General features: G+C 43.7%; 1 protein-coding gene across 1 annotated transcript; it reads right to left on the bottom strand.

The window, feature by feature from the left end:
* Nucleotides 1-1,669: 1,669 nt before the first annotated feature.
* Nucleotides 1,670-15,703, bottom strand: LOC129346179 (keratin, type II cytoskeletal 5-like). Its single transcript, XM_055003487.1, has 9 exons — nucleotides 14,977-15,703; nucleotides 13,391-13,608; nucleotides 11,013-11,073; nucleotides 9,309-9,404; nucleotides 8,417-8,581; nucleotides 6,978-7,103; nucleotides 3,993-4,213; nucleotides 2,967-2,998; nucleotides 1,670-2,867 (listed from the first exon to the last, which is right to left on the bottom strand). The coding sequence occupies exons 1-9, from the start codon at nucleotides 15,571-15,573 to the stop codon at nucleotides 2,455-2,457; spliced, it is 1,929 nt and encodes a 642-aa protein (XP_054859462.1). The 5' UTR covers nucleotides 15,574-15,703; the 3' UTR covers nucleotides 1,670-2,454.
* Between the last annotated feature and the right edge of the window lie 7,849 nt (nucleotides 15,704-23,552).

Raw genomic sequence — 23,552 nt, 5'->3', positions numbered from 1 at the left:
GTGGAAGATCCTACAGATGATATATCTGGAATGTATTTGATAAATGCCGAGGATGACGTAATACATTTGCCATACGGCTATGAGCGTTGGGACCTGCATGTTGCAATTCTTGTCACAGTCAACTGCAACTAGACATAGACTTAGCATATGACACAAAGTGTGGAAATTCTGAGAATCTCATGTTTTTGAATGAAGGTTTCTAGTCCTCATGTTTGGCAAGCGCATCACAGGGCCAAGCTACACATGACGAATGACACTTGAACGGCAAGTGTATTTCTCCCTGTTCACTTGCCCTCCACTCAATCCACTTGCCGTTCAAGTGTCATTTGTCATGTGTAGCTTGGCCCTTAGTCTTATGAAATCCCTTTTAATGACAGATGGATTTGTCCTTGAACACTGGGTGGTCTCTCCATAGATACCACCATTTTTTAATGGAATAGCATTTGTAAACACAGAAGGACATGTACCAAGGTGACAAAATTGATGGGATGGATTTCTAGAATATTGCACAATATACTAACATCATTTCCAGTTTTTAGGACAGAAATGATGTTGCAGCATCACATGATGCCATTCCCCCCGCCCCCCACCTCCCCATTGAGCAGTGGTGTGGGGATGGCAGAGGTTCTCCCACAAGAAGCAAACAATTAGCAACTCTAACATAATGTCTAGTTTGACCCTTTGGCCACACATTATGTCTCACTAGCCTCAAGCATGACAAAAAATGGTAAGCATTTTAGGTCCCCTTCAGTGTACTTTCCAGCCAGACTTAAATAAACACTTTTCAAAATGTGGGACAGGATCCAATTAATGATGATGAACTTATATTAAGCTTTGGTGATTTCCATCAGATGAAAGCAAGATTGGTGTAGTGGTTAGAGTGTTGATCTAGGATCTGGGAGTCCCACGTCTGAATCCTTACTCCAATATAGAAGTTTACTGAATAACCTCAGACCAGTCACACACTCTCAGCCTAACCTACCTCGCAGGGTCATTTGTGAGGATAAACTGGAAGAGAGGATGATGATGTAGGCTGCTTTGGGTCCCCAATGGAAAGAAAAGTGGGGCATAATTGAAGTGAGAAAATTTAAACATGCGTTTGAATAAATGAAATCCTGCCCTCAAGTCATAGTTGACTTATGGTGACTCCTGGTGGGGTTTTCAAGACAAGAGACTAACAGAGGTTTGCCATTGCCTACCTCTGCAACCCTAGTCTTCACTGGAGGTCTCCCATCCAATGACTATCCAAGACCTATCCTGCTTAGCTTCTGAGATCGCCTAACTCTCTCATTAAAATCCACTGAATTTCTGCTTTGAGCTCTTAAATTGTAAGCCACACTGGTGCATTTTAAGGTCGTTTTAGGGTCATTATGAAGTAATTTGACAAAATTCAATCCTTTTGCATTTCTTTCTAAACTCATACATTGTTTATCATCCACCAGGAGGAACTGTCCACAAGTAGAGGGGGGAACCCACCCGAATTAATACTCAGATTTTATGAAGACTTATTTGAGAGTTAATGCTCCTGAACTCAGCCACACTAAATTTAAAGGACTGCGCTGCAAGAAATGGCAAGTGTTTGCAGCCAAACTCCACTTGTTTGTGTACACAAATTCCCCAGATTTGTTTTAGCCTTAAATATAGCAATAAAAAACACCAAGACAACAACTGATTTGACTGCAGTTTATTGAGAATGGCCACTTCCAAAGAAATGGAAACAGACCATGAGAAATAAAGACAGGTGCATAAGAACTGGAATTGGCATAAGAATGTTTTTTTTTTCATGACCTCTGTTTTTATGAAAAAATGGCTTTCCAAATGATGTAAATATTATTTGGTATTCTTCTGCAGAACCATGTTACACTCCTCTAGTGAACAGAGAAAAGCTCGCGCCTTTCATTATAAAAAAAATTATCTAGTTACCTAGATAATTTCAAGCAAATAAGAGTAATTCTAACCCAGTAATTCCATTTTGACTTGTCCAAACAATCACAGAAAAATACAATGGAAGCCCAATGATATTTTCGGTGACACATGAAACCACAGCAGCACCCAAAGAGAACAAACTATTGGAAGAAGAAGCCTCAAGAAAGAGAAGGAAAGATCATTTTTATACATATTGCCATCTGATAGCCACTCCCCCCCAAAGCCAAAAATATACAGCATATTGAACGAGGCACCGCCATATGCATGATCTTAATCAAATCTCTTCTAGCTGGTATCATAAATGACATCTGCTCATTTTATTACCATTCTCTACTGACAACATTCCTCCATTGGTCATGTTTTAAGCAACAAGCAACAGAAGCAAGATGGAAGGTGGTGCCTTATTGCAGGTTTCCTTTGGGGAATCGAAAGAGGACACAGTTTGTTCTTTTCTGGATTACCACGATGGGATTGAAGGTGTTGTGCTGCTGCCACGAGAAGCTCCTTTCCAGGGACATGCTGGGACACTTAATACCCTCCACCAGATTTGGTGGATGATGTGGTGGTTCTCCTTATGGTTGTTCTGGAACCACCTCCTGAACTACTTGAGTATCCACCGCCTCCTCCGCTGTAAGAGCCTCCTGAACCACCGCTAATGATACCTCCACCTCCTCCGCTTATAATTCCACCTCCATAGCCTCCACTTCCACCTCCATAGCCACAGCTTCCACCTCCAATTCCTCCGCCGCCGATTCCGCCGCAGATTCCACCGCCTCCCATTCCACCGCTCATTCCACCAACTCCCATTCCACCTCCAAGTCCGCCAGCTCCCATTCCACCTCCAAGTCCACCAGCTCCCATTCCTCCTCCAAGTCCTCCAACTCCAATTCCACCGCCGCCAATTCCACCACCACCATATCGGTGGACATTGCTCCTCACAGCTGTAAGAGAAGCACAGGTTTAGTGGCATGCTCACACACAGTTTCGTGACATAAGAATAGGTGCAAAATCAAGGACGGAGAAAGGTAAAATCTACTTACACACGTGAACCTGGGATCCTTGGCCACATAATCTGTTTAGAAACAAGAAACATAAGTCATTCATTGAATCTAAGCTTCCCTTGACTGAAAATATAATTGCTCCAATAGGCCTAATTATATTTTTGGGTGATAGTAGTCTTCTCTGGAGGGAAGGGGGCACGGTATATCCCAATCTTGCCTGGTCTCAGAAGATAAGGAGGGTGGGTATGTGGATGGGGAGCCACCAAGAAAGACTCTGAAGAGGCAGACCATGGCAAACCACCTCTGCTTCTCACTTGCCTTGAAAGCCCCTTGCTGGGCTCTCCATAAGTTGGTTGTGACTTGATGGCTCATTCATACATTGTCCCCTCTAGCATTTATGAATCATGCTACTAAGAGTGGAAGGAACCCAAAAGTTATCAGAGGGCCAAGCTACAAGTGACAAATGACACTTGAACGGCAAGTGTATTTCTCCCTGTTCACTTGCACTCCACTCAATCCACTTGCCATTCAAGTGTCATTCGTCACTTGTAGCTTGGCCCAGAGTTGTACCACAATTCTTGTCTGCGCCCCCCCCCCGCCCCGATCAACCCCCACACTTTAAACCAGTTGAGAGGATAGAATGCTGTTCCACGGCAGTGAGAAAATGCAAAGGTGGTTCCAGATTATCCAAGCAACAGAAAAGTGCAAAATTTATACCATCTGATTGCTCTGCTTTAGAATCATAGAATCATAGAGTTGGAAGGGGCCATACAGACCATCTAGTCCAACCCCCTGCCCAGTGCAGGATCAGCCTAAAGCATCTACATACTGTAATCTGCCTTGAGTCTTAGTGGAAAGGGCAGACTATAAACAAACAAACAAACAAAAAATAAAAACAAGTGCCGTTTGACTATTTGTAGGATATTTCCTGAATTTTTATGCAATCTTGGCTGGATTTCTGTGTCTGACACTTAAATCTAACCTTCAGTGGTATTGGAAACACCCTGAGGACAGGGCTTGGCCCTGTTTAAACCATCCACATGTGAAGCTCTTCGATGAATTTACCTGCTCTCTTCTCCTTCCAGCAGTTTCCTGTACATGGCAATCTCAATGTCCAAAGCAAGTTTGACATTCATCAGATCTTGGTACTCTTTCAAGAGGCGAGCCAATTCTGCCTTGTCCTTCTGCAGAGCACATTCCAGTTCTTCCAGTTTTTGCTTAGCATCCCGTAAGGCTAACTCGCCACGTTCTTCAGCTTCACTGATGGCTGATTGCAGCTGAGCACACTACAAGAGAAGAGAGGGAAGAAAAATATGGATTTCCGCCATGGCTTCTTTCCGCCGATGTTTGCTACAGCTGTTTGTTCTAGTCGTATCCGAGCCTCTCCTGTTGTTAGTTAGCCTGTGATACATTGATTAGCTTCCCAGGAAAAAGGAGCCCAGATTTCTCTGGAAGCAAGGCTGCTGGTTTCGATTTCAAGACTGGCCTGATTGTCTCGCTCCTGCCTGCCCCTGGAAAGCCTAGCATTTTTGACCCAGCTGAGCTTCTTCCCTATCTGTCCTGGAGATCTAAAACTATGTCCAACAAACTTCTAAGACTGGTGACCTTGTCTTGCTTGGCCTGGAGTTCCCAAGACATCACACTCTGATGAATTTTAGATGCTCTTCTGGGACTGTGGTTCATGTTTCATTTTGGGCTTTGATCCTTGGCCTACCTGTGCAGTTGATTCCCACCAACATGACATGTTCCCCTTCAGGAGGGCCACAAAGCATTTTCTGAATTATTCTGCACATCTTTTCCCTAAGAGGGGGATGCTGAGGGCTTATTTTCACCTGGGGGAAATGGAAGCTTCACAGGGCAGAGTCAATGGCCTCACATCCCAGCTGAGCTTCTTCCTCAAATCCACCTTCCCTGAGCACTGCCCCCAAATCTCCAGGTATTTCCCACGTTAGATTTGGCTATCCTAAGAGCAGCCCAGGCTATGGAACCTCTTTTAACGCATTAAGAATTGGGGAAACAGCTCATTTTAAAAAGTTGATAAGCAGGGGGGTGGAGCTTGCATGCAGGACAAAACCTGCACTTTGGGGGCCTTGTTCCTTATATCAAGATGCACGAAGCCTGGCTGAAGATGCTCTGGGGTGAGGGTCAGACATTCTTAGAAATGTCTTCCTTACTGCTCTTGTGTTCCAAGGCTGAGCCCAGGCAAGCCCCAGATCAAATTAAGTCCTCCTGACGCATAATCTTTCCTATTGTTATCCTAGGTCAAATTGTTAAATGCCAGTGATAAACCAAAATTGTTTTAAAACCTGTAATTCTGTTCAATAGCTATTATAAAATGAAATATTTGTTTTTAATGAAGAGGACATTTTTACTGCTTTTGGCTTCAGCACCTTTATGAGCTAAGAGGCAATTGTTCCTGTTTCACCCTAATCGGAGAGACTTCTTAATATGATTTATCCCAGTTGTGTCCTTCCTTTCCTCCAAGGAGTTTAGGGTAGTGCACATGGCTTCTCAATCCAGTTTCACCCCACAACATTCCTGTGAGGAAGTTAAAGCTCAGAGAGCATGACCTGCCTGAGGCCACCTGAAGAGCTTCTCAGCTGAAATGAAATTTGAATCCTGCTCACATAAGGCTGTCTAACACTGAGTCAGTCCACTGGCCCATTAAAATCAGGACTGTCTACTTTGACCAGAGCATCTCTCCAGAGACTCATGCTGTGGCCTTTCACATCACATACTCTCTGATCCTTTTAATGGGAAATGCATGCAAGGCAGATGCTCTAACACTGAACCACATGCTCCTCAGGTTCTAGTCCATCAGCAGCTGCCTTGTAGCCAGACAGGCCAGGAGTCTATTTAACTCAAAACTGACCAGAAACCTCTCTCTAAGGTCATGTCTACCTCTCCCGTCAGAAGATTTCTTGCTGGAGCCTGGCATGGTACATTTCCTGGGATGGGACCTTTTCATATCATGCAAAACAACCACGTGATGCACCACATTATGGCATTAACCTGGAGAAGGCATGAAAAAGCTACAGTTTCAAGCAGTCTCTGTGTAGCAAGAAGGGAAAGTGCAGGCCAGCCCTCTCTGTTGCTGAGTTTGAAGCCAAGGGCACATCTGCAAAGCAGCTCTTTGTTCCTGGGATACACCTGTTGGTGCAGCCCAGCTGATCTTTACCCTGAGCCAGCTCCCCCCATCTGAGAGCCAAACTACAAGTGACGCCTGACACAGGTTGGACACTTGTCAACTTCCCTCAAGTTTTGGCGGGAAATGTAGGCAGCTTGGCGGAATGTTGGACAAGTGACAGTTGAAAAGTCCGTTGGACAGCAGTCGGAGAGCCAAGCTGCAAGACCAGGATGCCTACATTTCCCATCAAAACTTGTGGGAAGCTGACAAGTGTCCGACCTGTGTCAGGCGTCACTTGTAGTTTGGCTCTGAGCAGCAGACAAGGACAGGAATGAGAACAGAGTGCTTACTGGTGTCTGCATGGGCAACTTAAGCGAGGGGCCAAAATGGCATCTCATCCTAGCCTTTTCTTCCTGTGCTTCTGGCTTTAGTGTCCCATGTCCCAGTCGCAACAGTGTGACCACTGAGCCGCTTAAGTTTCTCAAGGAAACGCAACTTCAAACAGCGTCACGCCTGGCTCAGCGTAATTCATTGTGTGCACAGGGCCTGCCTTAATGTGATGCAATAGTCAAACGAAGCATCTGTTCTTGTTTTTCTTTAACTCTTCCCCAATTGCAAAAGGTTGAAATACTGGAAGGGCAATTGGGAAGGCGTTAGACAGTTCAGATCAGTTCCAAAGATGATGAAAATGCTGAGTCAGGGAACAGTCTCTTCCAGATGGCAATAGCTCTCCATCAAATCTTCTTCCAACCATTAGGTGGTGTTGAAGACAGAACCTGGGGCCTTCTGTATGCAAAGAACCTGCTTTACCATTAAACTATGGCCCCTTCCATCTACTCTCTGTAGCCATGCACTGATCTCCACACACACAGAAAAAGGCCACTTTGCAACCTTAAACCCACTGGAACGCTTATATTCCATACCTGCTTCTTGGCATGCTCAATTTCAGTGCGCAGTCTTTGGATGGCTCTGGTCAGCTCTTGAATCTCCTGTCGGGTGTTACGTAGGCTGTCCCCATTTCTTCCAGCTGTGTTCTGCAGAGCTTCATACTGTCACACAAAAATCATGTTTTAAAAACTATGCAAAGATCCCTCTGTATTTCACCATGTTCAGTCAGATATATATGGATCACAATAGAAACAGCAAACGGCTAAAAATGTATACTAATGGGACTGTCAGGGAGAGTAGATATCTCCTCCTAGGGTTCCTTGAAGAGAAGGAATGATTATTAAATCAGTTGGTATGGTGGTGGAGAATGCCCTCAAATCATAGATGATTTATGGTTTTCATGGCAAGAGACTAACAGAGGTGGTTTGCCATTGCCTGCCTCCGCAACCTTGGTCTCCGTTGGAGGTCTCCCATCCAATTACTAACCAAGGCTGACCCTGCTTAGCTTCTGAGATCTGACGAGATCAGGTTCACCTGGACTATCCAGATCAGGGCCAATTGGTATGGTAGATATGCCATAAAAATCTAGCGAGTTAATTTGAGAGTTTGAATGAGAGGGCCACTGACTGTATGCTGTATGGCTGTACTAATGGCACACAAAATAAAATTCTGTTCCATGTACAAACGCTACACTGGTCACCCCAAAGCTGTTTTATTCACCTCTACTGAAACTGTCCCTCATACCTCTTGCTGCTATTGAGTTGATGTGGATTTTAGCCATTTTAGAATTTTAAAAAAACATTTCATTTATCTTGTCGTGAGCCAATTTGGGCAATTATTTTGGAAAACACCGCTTGACAACTCTCCTGAACAAATAAATAAATGATAAACATGCCGGTTTGCAGGTGACACAGCTGGTTTGGTTCATGGCATGAGACTGAACAGCTGTTGATTGGCCTGCATTTCAGACCTAATTGACAGGCTGAACTTGTGCCTGTTGCTATCGCTTCAGCCGCCATCACTTCCCCTAGAGAATCTTAGAGATTACAGTTTGTTGAAGCTGCTAAGCAGTCTCTGTTAGAAAACCTTAATCACCTCTCCTTCCTTTTTCACAGGACTGCAGTTCTTAGGAAACAAATTGGGAAGAGGAAGCCATTGGGTTGGATCCAAACTCATTTAGGAGCAGCATTTCATGGAGATTGGTGGGGTAGTGTGGGAAGGCAGAGGCAGGAACATTATGTTCTACTGACAGAAAATTTAGTCCAACCCAATGTTTAACCAATGTTAGTATAGTGTGAAGGTGTCTTCGGTCCTCCTACAGGCCACCTAAGTCAGACCAAGAATTGTGGATGAGAAGCCCTGACTTTAGTCTCCTTTGGACAATCTTTGAAAAGTTTACATAGAAGGAAAATATGGGCTTCTTAGACAAGCCAAGTCAGCTTTTTTCCCCTCCTGTCTCTGCTTCATTACTTACCTGGGTATGATACCAGGCTTCAGCCTCTGCTCGGCTACTGCGGGCAATCTCTTCATACTGGTTTCTGACTTCATCAATTATGCCTTCCAAGTCAAGGTGGCGATTGTTATCCATGCTCACAACTATTGAGGTGTCATGACCCACTGTCTGTAGCTGAGACAATTGCTGTAAAGGACCAAAGGTAACACCATCAGTTAGCCATGGTTGCCTCACCTCTGTTATTCCATACCCATCACAGCCCCAGGTTTCCATTCAAGAAGAATAAAATGTATATGGCCACTGGGCCCATTTAGCTTGAATGAGGAAAAAATGAGAGAGTTGGCGTGGTGTAGTGATAAGAGTGTCAGACTAGAAACTTGGAGACCCGAACCCACTACACAGTTGCACCAAGGAGAAAATGTTTGATGTTTATTCCCACAGAATCATTGTGAGGAATAAATGGAAGAAGGGAGAATATTTTCTTCTGCCCCCCAAATTATTTGAAATGATATGCCACTCTATCATATAGAGTAGCTGTGAGAGTCGGTTTGGTGTGGTGGTTAAGAGCGGTGGGACTGGAGAACCAGGTTTGATTCCCCACTCCTCCGCTTGAAGCCAGCTGGGTGACCTTGGGTCAGTCACAACTTTCTCAGAGCTCTCTCAGCCCCACGCCTACCTCACAGGGTGATTGTTGAGGGGATAAAAATAACATACTTTGTAAACTGCTCTGAGTGGGTGTTAAGTTGTCCTGGTAGTATATAAATTGAATGTTGTTGTCTTCATTGTTGTCGTTGTTGTCATATACAATTTATGTTAAGAAGTGGATGTGGGTTTGCCAAATTTGAATTTGGAGACTGGTAAGGGGTTAGGAAGAAAGCCCCAGGTAACTAACAGAGTGGAAAGACTCGTTTACCTCTTCAAATATGGCCCGCAGGAATCTGATCTGATCTGCCAAAGCACCGACTTTAGTTTCCAGGTCACACTTGGTCATATAGGCGCAATCCACATCCTGGGAGGGAAACAAGAGAGAATTCATGGTTCCTTACTTCAGCGATATTGCTTTAATGGCCATCTAGCCACAAGCAGCATCACATGGAAACAATGATGCTTAAAACTTCCCACGGTGTTATCTCCTGCTGCAACACACAAGGCAGATCTTAGGCATGTCTGCACAGAAGTTTTTCATGTTCCCCTTCTTGGCTCTTTAGTCAGCGCTTTGCTGGAGCCATGACTCAGCAGGGCTCAGCTTCAGGCTCCACTTCCCAGTGCCCGAGCTGCACCCCGGGGTTTGAAGCAATAGAGAGAGCATCGCTGAATATGTGTAGATTACTCTTTCCTCTCTGACCACTAATTACATTCAGAGACACCCACCTCTACAATTAGGGGAAAGGGACTCCCAGGTCAGACGATGATGTGACTTCTAGTTGGCCTCTCATTTTAAGCAGGAACCACTGCTCTCCATGCAGATTTGAATGTGCAGGACGCAGTACTTGAACAGAAAGTGTTTTCTACATGTGTGAATGCATGAAGCTTAGTCCATCAGTATCGTCTACTAGACTGGTAGCAGCTCTCCGGGGTCTCAGGCAGAAGTCTTTCACATCACTTCCTACCTGATCCTTTTACCTGGAGACGGCAGGGATTTAAACCTGGCATCTTAAACCTGCCAAGCAGGTGCTCTGTCTTTAAGACATGGCCCTTTCCCTGCTTCCTAGCATGCTTGTCCCAGTCGCAGGGCCCCTATGTTTTTTATGTATCTGTTTAGACATTGGTACAGTACAGTTCCCCTATGTAATTCCTTATTTCCAAGATCTTCCATATGGGCCACTGAGGATTCATGGTGAGTTACACATGGATGCTGGCTGGCTCACTGGACTGTTGTGAACTGAGAGGTGATGAAACGTACAAGCAGGGCTATGGTTTTGTCCTCATGTTGACTGTCATTTCAGAATGCATATAGGTCCTGGAAAGTACCCCCCCCCGGCCCAACCATGTCAAATGATCTCTGAATATAGGAAGCTAAGGGGCAAGCTACACATGACGAATGACACTTGAATGGCAAGTGTATTTCTCCCTGTTCACTTGCCCTCCACTCAATCCACTTGCCGTTCAAGTGTCATTCGTCATGTGTAGCTTGGCCCTAAGATATCAAGGAGAAAGTGTGTAGCCTAGATTTGCGCTGTACATGCCAGCAAGAAGGTTCAGCTACAGAGCTGCATACCAGTGAAAAATCCACACATTCATACTGAGAAGGGCCAAGCTGCAAGTGACAAATGACACTTGAACGGCAAGTGTATTTCTCCCTGTTCACTTGCCCTCCACTTGAGCGCCACTCAATCCACTTGCCGTTCAAGTGTCATTCGTCACTTGTAGCTTGGCCCACAGTTAGTCCAGTTTAATAATAGGGCTTAGACTGGAGTCAATCGGTGCAGAATTGTACCAATTGTCGTATAAGATTATTGCACCGATACAATTGAATCAGTCCTTAACCAGTGCCCCTAAAAAGAAGTGCACATAGGGAGAAAACCATTTGGACGGTGTGCCTTGATGCCCCATTAAATTCTACCACTGGGTTATGCCTTCTCTATTTTAGAGCATGCGGCCACATTCCACTTCTCACCTTTTTCAGCACCACAAATTCATTCTCAGCAGTTGTACGCCTGTTGATCTCTTCTTCATACCTGTTTTAAGGAAATTTTTAAAATACGCCGTGAGTTCTTCTTGCAATATTATCATTGTTGGTTTTTTTTTACTTTGTGGCTGCTCTTAAAATCAACAAGAGAAGATACAGATATACAAGATGGCTATAATGAGATCAAAATAAACCTTATACGTGTTTCAGGATCACCAAAACAGGCAATAAAATGTGTACGAGGCAGTTTTTCCTACCCCACAGATTTAACATCTTGCACCAGTTCAAATATCCCAGCCGAAGCATTTATTTATTAATGCAAGTCCCCAGCTGTATGGAAAATTAAGAGCCAAGTGCAGCACATTTTCGGAGCCATGACTCAGTGAATATCCTGCACTGTTACTAGTTATTATTCTCTGAATGAATCATTTTATAATGCAGTCATTATGTGTCATTATGTTTTATATCAATTTGCTTTTTATGATGCCAAGGCCTTTGGCTTGAACATTAATATATTTGACAGATGCCGATTCTAGCCTGCTGTTAAAATCAGACAACTGAATGGGAACACAATTGCTTTTTGAGACTTTGAAGTGTCTGACTGGTAAGGAATTTGTACACACGTTATTATATTTAGGAATTTTGTATGTATCTTGTATCTGCGTCACCACCCATCATACACGCATATGAAAGTGCTTTGTTGTGTGTGCCTATCAGCTAACAGCTTTCACAAGCCAGTGCAATCCCTAAGCAAAGTTACACCCTTCTAAGCTCATTGAGTTCAATAGACATAGAAATATGCATCTCTGCTTAGGACTGCTGTAAGGGATATGGGCCAAAGTGTATTGTAAGGCAAAATAGACACGTGAACATCATGCACCATAAGATGGTGGTGGAGAATGCCTTCAAGTCATAGCGACTTGTGGCGACCCCCTGGTGGGGTTTTCATGGCAAGAGGCTAACAGAGGTGGTTTGCCATTGCCTGGCTCTGCAACCCTGGTCTTCATTGGAGGTCTCCCATCCAATGACTAACCGAGGCTGACCCTGCTTAGCTTTTGAGATCTGACGAGATTAGGTTCACCTGGGCTATCCAGGTCAGGGCATATTATAACACATATGAATGAATGAATTGAATGTATTGTACATGGCCATAGGCCTTCACAATCCAAAACCGTTCATTAAAAATAAAAATATAATTACATGCATATAAATAAAATTACTATAAGATGCATTTTACCTAAAATGTAAATATTAACATGTAAGAAATGTATAAATTTTCACGCTGGAGAAACACCTATGCAAGAAATGCATTATTTGTGAAACAGCATTTCCCCCATTTCATCCTAGGGTGATGGGGTTTTTTTCCCTATTAATGGTTTCTGAGGGCCAAGCTACACATGACGAATGACACTTGAACAGCAAGTGGATTGAGTGGAGGGCAAGTGAACAGGGAGAAATACACTTGCCATTCAAGTGTCATTCGTCATGTGTAGCTTGGCCCTGAGAATGAAGGGAAATATATGAACATTCCACAGAAGGACTGAAATGTGCTTATGATGAGGAGTGAAATTAATCACTGGTACCAATTATTTAGACATGTCCAGAAAGCAATGCCCCTACCTGAGTTAACATGAGCAACTGGAGTATATAAAGTGGGCCAGAAAGGGGAAAGTTTGCCTTCCCTCCATGACTACAATGCAAAGTGAGCAGTGCTGGTTGCACAAAACACAGCTGTCCCTGCCAATTTGCTTGGAGGCAGGAGACGCGTACAAGCTAAAGCAGTCCGCCTGTGTATTGTGGGAATTAAATGTGCTGATGCACGGACAGCCTCTTAAGCTCAACTGTAAGAGCCATTTATCTGGTGTAGACCAAGAGTCAATGGCATCACACCCATTGCCACTCTTAGCCTGGGGTTTACAGAAGGATACACATCCTTTTGAAATGGCCTGCCAGTAGTCACTAGCTTTTGTCTAGGATAAGTACTTGTTTATGCTAGAGAAAATCCAGGGGTGCATAACAAACCTTTGACCTGTCTGTCACATCCACGCATACTGCAATCCATGGGCAAACATCACAGATTTAACTGTGTTGGACTGTGGCTATGATATGAAGAACATAAGAAGCTGCAGAGGCCAGCCATTGATGTACCAGTATAGTCTACTCTGACTGGCAATGGCCATCCAGAGTCTTGGGCTGAGGTCTTTCATAGCACCTGGTCTTTTTAACTGGAGATACTGGCGATAGAACCCAGTATGCAAAGTGGGTGCTCTCCCTCTAAGCTATCACCTGTCCCTGTGATCTATGGCCTGATCTATGAACATGCAACATTTATTGCACTATGAGATTCAGATGTGTTTGTTTCTTACTTGTTCTTGAAATCTTCCACATAGTGCTGCATACTCTGAAGTTCTGGCTCCATCTGTGCCTTTCGGCTACGGATGTCGTCAATTTGCCTCTTCAGATTATTGAGGAAACTCTCAAAGGCACCATCCAGGTTCGGCCTTGGGCCTAGTCCTTGTGATTGCTGTTGTAAGATCTGCCATTTTGTTTGCAGGACTTTGTTTTGCTGCTCTAGGAATCGGACCTGAAACCCAAGAGGTAGACATCAAAGCCACTGGAGAGGTTGTCCTCATGGCATGTTGGAAGACATCCGGTATGAACAGAGAGCTGATTTTCGCTAGAAAGGTCAATTGCAAGGAAGTTGACCCCTAACCCACATCCCATTTCCCTCTTTTTAAAAAACTTTAAATGATAAAATTTCATTTTTGGGAATGTTTTGATAATATTTTAAGGCTGTACGGACTTCCCGCTCCACTAAGAATCTTCACTATTCTTATCAAACTCTTCTGGCTTCCGTTCTCTTTCTCTTGAGAAGGAACTTTCAAATTCACTTCGGAACTGTGCTTTAGCCCAAGCTTGCAAAAGACCACTAGCCTGGATGAAGGCTTTATAAATGCTAGAATTTTTTTTTTTAATCTACAGGCAGCAAATGACCAACATAAGCATGCATGGATAGGTAAACCTGTCGATATCATTCTGGCCTAGTACTATTTATAGTCTGATAGGCAAGAATAGTCCAGCCAAGTGACAACCTAAGTGGTTCAGAATGATACTGGCTGGTACTTTTGCCTGTGATACTTCCTTCAAAATTTTGTAGGGCCAAGCTACACATGACGAATGACACTTGAACGGCAAGTGGATTGAGTGGAGGGCAAGTGAACAGGGAGAAATACACTTGCTGTTCAAGTGTCATTCGTCATGTGTAGCTTGGCCCGTAGATGCTTCAGCAGAGTAGAACCCCGCCCCCCCCCACCCCAGTTTCTCTTCTAATCACACCACAGACAAAATTTTGGTAGCAACTGTATTTGTAATGGCACATTTTCTTTTCAGACAGATGTTGGCATGTTTTAAGCCTCCTTGGGCCAATTCCTTGGGCTTTGAATCACTATAACTCTGGGCCAAGCTACACATGACGAATGACACTTGAACGGCAAGTGTATTTCTCCCTGTTCACTTGCCCTCCGCTCAATCCACTTGCCGTTCAAGTGTCATTCGTCATGTGTAGCTTGGCCCTCTGAGGATCAATTCATGGAAATACTTCGAAAAAAATTCTCTTTCATTTTGCTCAACATTGCTGGCAAACGTCAGAAGATAAGCTTCTCTCCATACTCACTACTATTCATCTATACTCAAAACTATGAGAACTTCCTAGTTCAGTTGGCACCAGCTGGTGCTGTTTTTTTTTATGTAGGAGACCTTTATTTGAACCTTGATCTATAGATGGTGAATTCTTAGTCTCAAAACGTCTTCTGAGTATAAATTCTATCTAATTAACATAAAATAGCCCTTTGGCTCAGCTATTAAAAACAAAGTTGTCTCAATTAAAAAAAAAATTGACATGCAATCCAAAGGAAGTATCAAACTTGTACCGCTTGCTGTTCTGACAACTCACCTTGTCAATGAAGGAAGCAAATTCATTGTTGAGGACCTTGATCTGTTCTTTCTCTTGAATTTTTACATGCTGGATCTGTGGATCAATGTCTACACGGACTGGACGCAGAAGATTAGGATCCACTTGGACATCACGGATGCCTCCTGGCCCACCGCCGAAACTTCCAGGTCCTCCAAAATGGCCTCCAGGGCCACCAAAAGGTCCTCCTCCATATCCACCAAAGCCTCCACCACTAAGGCCACCATAGCCTCCACTTATCCCACCACCAACAATACTGCCACCACCAATACGTCCATAGCCACCACCACTACCAAAGCCACCACCATAGCCACCTGCTCCTCCACCTCCATAGCCACCAAATCCTCCACCACCAAAGCCACCACAGATGCCTCCGCCATAACCCCGGCCATAGGAAATCCTTGTAGTTCCACCTAAGTTATGGAGGCTTCTGCTTCCATATTGGCCACTTAGACCACCACCTCCAAATCCCCTGCCTGAGGAAAAGCCACGTTTACCTCCTCCGCCACCAATAGCAGAACATGAGCTGTAGCCCCTTCTGCTCCCTTTGGAGGACGAATAAACAGTCTGGAAAGACATCACTGTGTCTTCAAAGTCGAACAGGTAGCAAAGAAAACGACCAAGCTTAGTAGTTGTAATGCAAAAAGGGAAAAGTGCATGCAGAGCCCAAGGGAAGCGAGTCCCTCTGAATCCAGAGCTGGAAGGAGTCTCCCTTTTATTTGTTTCAGGGAGGTGTTGGGCTAGATTTTGCATGGGCGGGAAGGAGGATATCATTTTATTGTCTTCATGGCTTGGTGTGGTTGACAGATCTTCATCTCCAGTTTACCAAACACTGACCCTACCCATTAGCACACCCTTTCAGTGCCAGAGAGAAGATGGTGATGATGGGAACCAGTGATCATGCAAGAACTTTTCAGTGACTAAGACATCTCAAGCATGATTATTGTGTCTAAAGAGTAGACTTTTTGATTTACACCAGTGCATCACCCTTTAGTCTCAATGGAGGCCCTATCTATCAGTATCTTCATCTGCATTTCTAATTGTAAAAACCCCATGGCAGGCAACTGCTGTAGTGAATGCCAAGCCATAACATGGCTTTCACAATTTCGAAAGCACGCCCGCGATTACACCCTAAATCTGCCGCTGTGTGGAAAATTGCCTTTGGCTCCTTAGGAGTAGTTTCTCAACTTGCAGTTCAAGGAGGATCTGCGTTGCCTTGATAATTTTTTTTTTAAGTTGCCAGAGAAGATATAGCTGGGTTCTTGCATGGACATCTGTAAATTCTTCTTGCAATAGCAGCAGTTCCTTTCATTTTGGATCTAGCTTCAGCAAAGAAGGAACCTTAAGACTGCGGACACTGATTTTGTGAGGACAATCGCCTGGCGATGGACAGCCAAGCGGACATTTCTGCTTATGCACCAGGTGATGAGCAAGGAAACAGCAGGAATGCTAGTGTGAGGCCTTCAGCTGTCATGGTGATGGATGATGGTGGATAGATACAATTCCAGAGCTGGGTTTTTTTCCCCAGCAACAAGATGCACCAAATATGCCATCACACCGTCAAGATTATCTGCTCCGTTGCAGCATGATCATTCATGCAATGATCAATAAATGTTGTTGTTTTTTTGGTCTTTGTGGAATGGGTAGAAAGACTAGTGTCTGTGTCCGACAGAAGATTAGAAAGATGCGACAGATGCAGAGATGAGCAGATAAATGAAGAAAGAGTCAATAGATAGAAAGATAGACACTGAACTGTAAACATCACTTCTAAAATTTGCTAGACAATCTACAGGAGCAAAAAAGAAAAAAGAAACTAGCCGCCTAGATGATTATGACAGAAGAAAAGACGGGAGTGTGAGGAAAGTCATTATGAAATGTATTATTTAGTTGTTATGATGAAATGTATTTATCATGCAGGTGCTCTCAATGCTGTAATAGCTTGCGTTTTCATTGACCCATTATCTTATCCATAAAGGCGCTTGAGGAAGGGAGGATGGCACTGGCTATTTGTCAATGAATATTTACTGATATTTTTATATGATTTCACTTTTAATATTAACTCAGTGAAGAATTATCTGGATTTAGCTTACCCCGAGTTTGTTTTTCAATACACGTTAAAGCATGAAGATGAAAAGTGATGATATTGGTTTTAAAAGCACACTCTTTTGTGGATAAACTATCCAGTTCCTCCTTGCCGTACCATTTCTTGCAGGCACAAGAGCTCCTCTCGTGCATTCCTAGAAGGAATAGCTTTTCTTTGCATTTTGCTGGATAAGATCGTCAAACGAATTTCGCTAGAGAAAGCAGCTTCTCAAAGTAGAGATTTTGGAAATGTTGAAGTTGGAAAAGTGTTTATATTTTGCATCTGGAAAATTAAAATATAATGGTTAAAAAAAAAGTAGAGGTGCCCTCCTTTCATTGAACTGAGTAAGGCAGCCCATTTGCATATGATACATACCTGCACATGGCACATGATCAACAGTAGGGGCTGAGATATTTAAAAAACCACTTTCCAAGAGCAATTGGATTTCCATAGAGAGAACTGGGCAACATAATAACATGAACATCAGGCAAATTGTGTCAGTATGACGTGGTTGCTGTTAGGGATTCTATGTTCAGTGATGTGGGGTCAAACCACACAAGACAAAACACACTTGAATTACACTCAGATACACTCGATTTACAAAATACACTTGAATTACCCGTGTAATTCGAGTGTATTTTGTCTCGTGTGGTTTGACAAGACAAAATACATTTGAATTACACTCAAATTACACTCAAATACACTTGATTTACAAAATACACTTGATTTACCCATGTAATTCGAGTGTATTTTGTCTCGTGTGGTTTGACAAGACAAAATACACTTGAATTACACTCGAACTACACTCAAATACACTTGATTTACAAAAGACACTTGAATTATCCGTGTAATTCAAGTGTATTTTGTCTCGTGTGGTGAGACCCGTAGTATACATCTAACAATTGCTAATAAATGCAGTCTTCCTGGAACCGACTTACCAAACAATGTGAGCAATTACATTAAGCAGACTTAATTCTTTTCATGGCAATGTCCTTGAATAGCATCTTTATGGCATCAGAGTACTTACATGTTTTAAAGTCAAAGTTGCAACACCTCAGATAATCTTGACTAATTGCCTGTCTATGTATTGCCTCCAGTTTCTATAATGATGCACTATATTTCTATTTGGATTTCTTTTAGTACAGTGACAAAAATACTGAGATGGTAAGTGACATGGTAGCTTGCTTTAAGACAGTCTGTAGTTGAATACTATCATCTGTTTTGCTATTCTGAAATATTACAAATACAGTACATTTCTACAAAAAGAAATGACCTATTTGTCGTCCTTCCCCCCGTAATATGCACAAAATCTGATGGCTTAACCATATAGCCTGTATCCCAGGCTCTGAGTAACCTGTCTATTTCCTAAGCTCACAGCTTTTCAAGGCACCTGATTATTCCATTTGGTGTTAGATAGGCAGTCTTGTGCAGTGCTTAGAGTGTTGGGTTAGGCTTTGGGAGGTCTGGATTAAAATCCCCACACTGCCATCAAAGCTCACTTGGTGATTTTGGGTTATTTACTTTGTCACACTAACCTAGTTCAGAAGGTAATGAGAATAAAATGGGGATGGAGAACAATACTTGTAGCGCTGAGCACTGGAGGAAAAGTGGGGTAAAAGGGGAATAATCAATTACCAGATTTTATATTTTCAATTGGAGGCTGATGTTCTCCTTTGTTCCTCTGAGAAGGTCAAAAATGAACCTTACACCAGCTCTGTCCGGCACCATTTTAACTATTCAAATCTGACTAGCATTCTAGACAGAATATAGACAAATAGCTGTGAGATCAGGGCTTGAAACTAGAGATGGGCATGAACCGGAAAACCGAACCATACATTTCGTGGTTCATCAAATTTCACAAACCACGAACTTTCATGAACCTGCCCCTGGTTCGCAAACTGGTTTTTTTGGTTTGTAAAAACGTCACATCCGGGTCATCACTTCTGGGCCAGCAGAAGGTCACTTCCGAATCAGCAGGAGGCCACTTCCGGGTCAGCAGAAGGTCTGCAGGAAGTCCATCCCCTGTTGCCTAGGAAACTGATTGATTGGCACCAGGCTGTCTGCAGTCACGAACCAAAAAATGAACCAAACGAACCAGCCTAAAGTTCATGGCGGTTCGTCAGAAATGGGATCTGATGAACCTCTGGTTCATGAACCATGAACTGGTCTGGTTCGTGCTTAATTTTGGTTCGTATTTTGGTTCGTGCCCATTTCTACTTGAAACATCCTCTCTCACATGCACCTGTTAAGTTGCAGCCTGATGAAGAGTTCAAAAGTCTGCAAATTGTTTTATATTATTTGGTGGTACCTACTAATAACTAGTACATGATTTGAGGTTTTGGATGTTACTTTGAATCAACACAATTACATGCATTATAACTTCTGCCTATTAATGATGACAGATTTGCCTTTTCTGTCCTAGTACAACTGCCAGACTTGCAACTATTAATTAATGAGCACTCTTTCCTAATTTATCTAACATCACTAGAATCTTTCAAATAGCCAAATAAGGCAGGGAGTGGTTCTATTAGGGTCATACATCCAGACATCCCTTTGATGTTTTAATAATATTCATTGCTAACAGATTAACATTTGGGCACTCTCCCAAGAACATGAATCATATTTGTATCTATTCCTTCTCAAACAATTATCCTCATCTAATGCACAGAGTTTGGTTTTTCCCCTAGATTGGCATTTTCAGATATGTAAGGGTATGCCATGACTCTGTCAGTTTGTCAGAACAGTTTGAAAACAAACTATACCTATAACTGATATAAAAGCTGGAGCTGATGTGTTATAGTATGTGATGGTCCAGCTTTTTGCTGTTTAACACTTTCAATATAGGTAGCAGGCTTAGCAGCAGTTCTAACAGAATCCCCTGGGAAACTCCTGTCCCCTTCTGTTGCCTTTTTCTGCCATTTTCATTTGGTGTTCCCTCAGTGACCCTTCCTTCAGGTCCTGTTTTTGTTATTTTGAAGTACTGTAATTTAATTCGGTTTTAATTGTTAGAATGATATATATTTGTTTGGTTTTAATTGTTTTTAAAAAATTTTATGATGTATGTTTTTAACGTGTTTGCTACTGTGATGGCCCTGACAAGGGCAGAAAAGCAGTGTATAAATTTTGTAAATAAATAAATAAGTCCCTCCCCCATTGCAGGAAAAAATGCTTGTTAACCTGGTAGATCCATTATACCCTTCCATACTTCTAGCACACAAATCAGTTGTGATGACAAAATGCTAATATACAACTAGTAACAAAGCCCATTGTGGGGGGGAAAACAATGGGCTCTAGAAAGGGCAAAGCAGGCAGGCCCCGATCTGGTCAGGGGGATGGCAGGGCAGCTGAGCTTGGTGTTGCCCCCTCTCCAGCACCATGATGAATTGCTGGTTGCATTGGACAGCCTCTTGCAGGTCAGGTTCATCCCATAGGAGACAAAACAGCAGTGGGTGAGTTAGCGTGTAGCCATGCAGTTTTGGCTCAGATCCTCCGAAATCAATGGGATTTAAGAATGCAAAAGCAGATGGCTTTCCGTAGCCCCTATATCAGGGGTCACCAACCTTGTTGAGCCCCTGGAAACCTTTGGAATTGTGAAGAGGGGGTGGGCACCGCCATCAGCTGGATGTAAGAGACTGGCTCAGCTACCCAGTTAATTGGCAGCGGGGCGAGATGGGAGGAGCTTTTCTTGGGCAGGCCTGCTAGGAAAAGGCTCCATCCACTGTCTTCAAACACATGGGTGGGAAGACGCTCCAATGGGCACACTGCACCAATGGGTGCCATGCTGAAGATCACCGCTCGTGACATATGTGTTCATGGGTTGCTCCAGGCCCTTGGGTGTCCAAGAAAGCTTCATTCACACAATTGAAAAGCACCTCTTGATAAGGGCTTTGATTTTAGAGTGACTAAGCAACTGGAGCAATTCTAAACAGGTCTACTTAAAAGTGAGTCATGTTTAATTCAGCGAGCCTTGCTTTCAGAAGTGTTCTTAGTATTGCAGCCACAATGTATTAGACCTTTTTATTTGCACTTCCTCCAATGACTACTAGAAGAAAGCAGATATACTTTTGTTAAATTTAGTGAACAGGAGAAAATAAGGGGTAATCCACAGGGTCTATTAGTATGCCCTCAGAAAGAGCTTGTGAACTGTTAATTCCAAAATGCAGGCATCTCAGTGATCTAGAAGGACTTTCTTACCGGTAGAATCTGCTTGTGTATTTATTTCCATAACTGATGTACCACCCACGCACTCTGGGCATACATAAGCATAAAACATTTTAAAATATTGATATCCCATGGCATAAACCATCTCCACATATTTCTGGGGGGAATTGTACAGGATTCGCAACAACAACGAGATCATGTCTCCTGTTTCAGTGGGTCCCCCCACTATTACTCAGCTGGGCAGTGTGTGAAGGATTCCTGGGTAAATGTGTGTGTGTGGGGGGGGGGGAATCTGCATCTGTGACAATGCCATGACATCACTTACAGCGCAACCCAGAAGTGATGTTATCATGTTGGGCAACGCTCTAGCATTTGCTGAAAACTCTGTGGTTAAACTACAAAGTTAAACCATAAAGTTTAACTAGAAGCAGGGCTTTTTTCCAGCAGGAACGCCGTGGAATGGAGTTCCGGCACCTCTTGAAAATGGCCACCGGCCATGTGACCATTTTCACCGAGGGCAATTTAAACTTTAAAAAACTCCCCCCTTGTTCCAGCTGACCCAAAGTGACGTCATCGTGTGGTCCTGAGTTCCACCGCCTCTTTTCCCAGAAAAAAAGCCCTGACCAGAAGTGATGTCACTGTGTCACCAACTATGTAATAATGACATCATTGGCTAGACCCCCCCCAAAAAAGTAAGACCCTTTCTAGTTGGCAGCCTTGTGCTACAAAACCTAAGCAACAAACAAAGGTTTTTACGACCTTTCTTTAAAAATCTGCAGGAGAGGTTGTTGGGGGGGGGGGTTAGCGTGCGAGAGCAAACCCTACAGTATCCATCTACAACTGAAGCCCTACTCATGGCAGGGCCAGTACATAACTATCATTGATAGTCCTCTCCTCCACAGATTTGGTGGATTTTTAAGCAATCATGACATGGCAAACACGTTTGATTATGGGTTGGCCTCCAACATTATTAAGCATCCCTATCTCTACCCAGCAGCCATGTAAATACTCTGGGCATATATGCCCAGTACCTTGAGCCAGAGGTAAACCATCCCTGTGGCTAGAATGCCCTCTCACCACACCTACTTGCATGGCCCCTTCTCTTTCTTTCTCAAGATCTCAATCCCACCTCTCCTGTGAAGTCTGGCCTCGGCCCCTTAACTGCGCCACCTGTGTGCAGAAGGCACACAGAGTTTCCCCACAACCTCCTCCTTTTCTACAACTCTTTCCAACTCCCAGAATGATCAGTTCTGGGGTTGCAGGAGCCAGGCAGAGGAACGGCCTTGACGGTCAGTGGGCTAGATGGGACATGGGTGTTACATCTCTTTGTCCTTCCTCCATCCCTGACAACCTGTATGGCTGCTCCTCCATGAAGTTGTTTCACTCTGGGAATGAGCTTTCCAGGGGCTGTGCAAACAGGAAGGAACGTGGGAAAACAAAGTGTTCCGTCTGTGCACAGAGTGGTCCAGGTTGTTCATATACCCGCATCTGTGTCCATATTCTTCCCATTATCCTTGCCTGGACTGTCTTCCTCTCCTGCCTCTCCGTTCATCGTTTTCCCTTCTTTTGAAAGGTAGATTGTAAGCTCATTGTGTTCAGGGAGCTAGCCACCTCCCCGCTGACACTCTGCAAAGTGCTGCTGGTGCTGTGGAAATAAAGGAGCAACCCACCGAATGGGTGAGATGCGTCTAAATCTGGATGTCGGCTCCATAAGCGCAAACAGCAGGATGTGAGGGCGATCTGGCTGCGACATCTGTCACCCCACTGATCGCCAGGGTTGATTCGGCTGATCTGGCTGGCTAGAGGGGGTGCCCCCTTCCTCCCTCACCGCTCCATGTGCGTCCCTCCCGAAGCTGCACGCTCGGTGGAAGAGGACGACCATCCCAGATAGAAGGAGTGCACCATTCTTCGTTCAAGGGTATATGATAGCTGCGCTCCCCAGCTAGAACCTCCAAACAGCAGGCCAGAAAAACTTAGCCCTGGCCCGACCCATCAACCCCTCTTGTTGTTTCTGAAGGTGTTATCCTTTTTATTATGCATGCAGTAGCATGCCTCATAAACTGTCTTGGCCCCATTTGTTGGGGGAAAGTGGTTCATAAATATTTTTTAAATATATACTGTAAGTATGCCCCTGGGCCCATCATCCAAGCCTCCTCACTTGATGCACCGTCCAGCCAAAATGCCCATTTATGGCAAGTGTGTATGTGCACATATGCTGTCTCTTCTTCATGGATCTTTAACTTTATAGGAAGAGGACATTCACTCCGAGTTAATTCACAGGCTAGTTCTGCTAGGAGGAAAATCCAACCAAGTC

The sequence above is a fragment of the Eublepharis macularius genome, chromosome 19 (assembly GCF_028583425.1).
Source record: "Eublepharis macularius isolate TG4126 chromosome 19, MPM_Emac_v1.0, whole genome shotgun sequence".
In the NCBI taxonomy this organism is placed as follows: Eukaryota; Metazoa; Chordata; class Lepidosauria; order Squamata; family Eublepharidae; genus Eublepharis; species Eublepharis macularius.
The sequence above is the reverse complement of the archived record's forward strand: the minus strand, read 5'-3'. Positions and strand labels throughout refer to the sequence as shown.

What these genes read in the sequence shown, in the direction of transcription:
- LOC129346179 (XM_055003487.1), bottom strand. Translation starts at nt 15,573, where the DNA reads ATGTCTTTCCAGACTGTTTATTCGTCCTCCAAAGGGAGCAGAAGGGGC. An exon ending in AAGCCTGGTATCATACCCAG is followed by an intron (nt 7,104 to 8,416) that starts GTAAGTAATGAA and finishes TTTGTGTGACAG; the next exon opens with TATGAAGCTCTGCAGAACAC. An exon ending in TTGAGCATGCCAAGAAGCAG is followed by an intron (nt 4,214 to 6,977) that starts GTATGGAATATA and finishes CTTCTCTTGTAG; the next exon opens with TGTGCTCAGCTGCAATCAGC.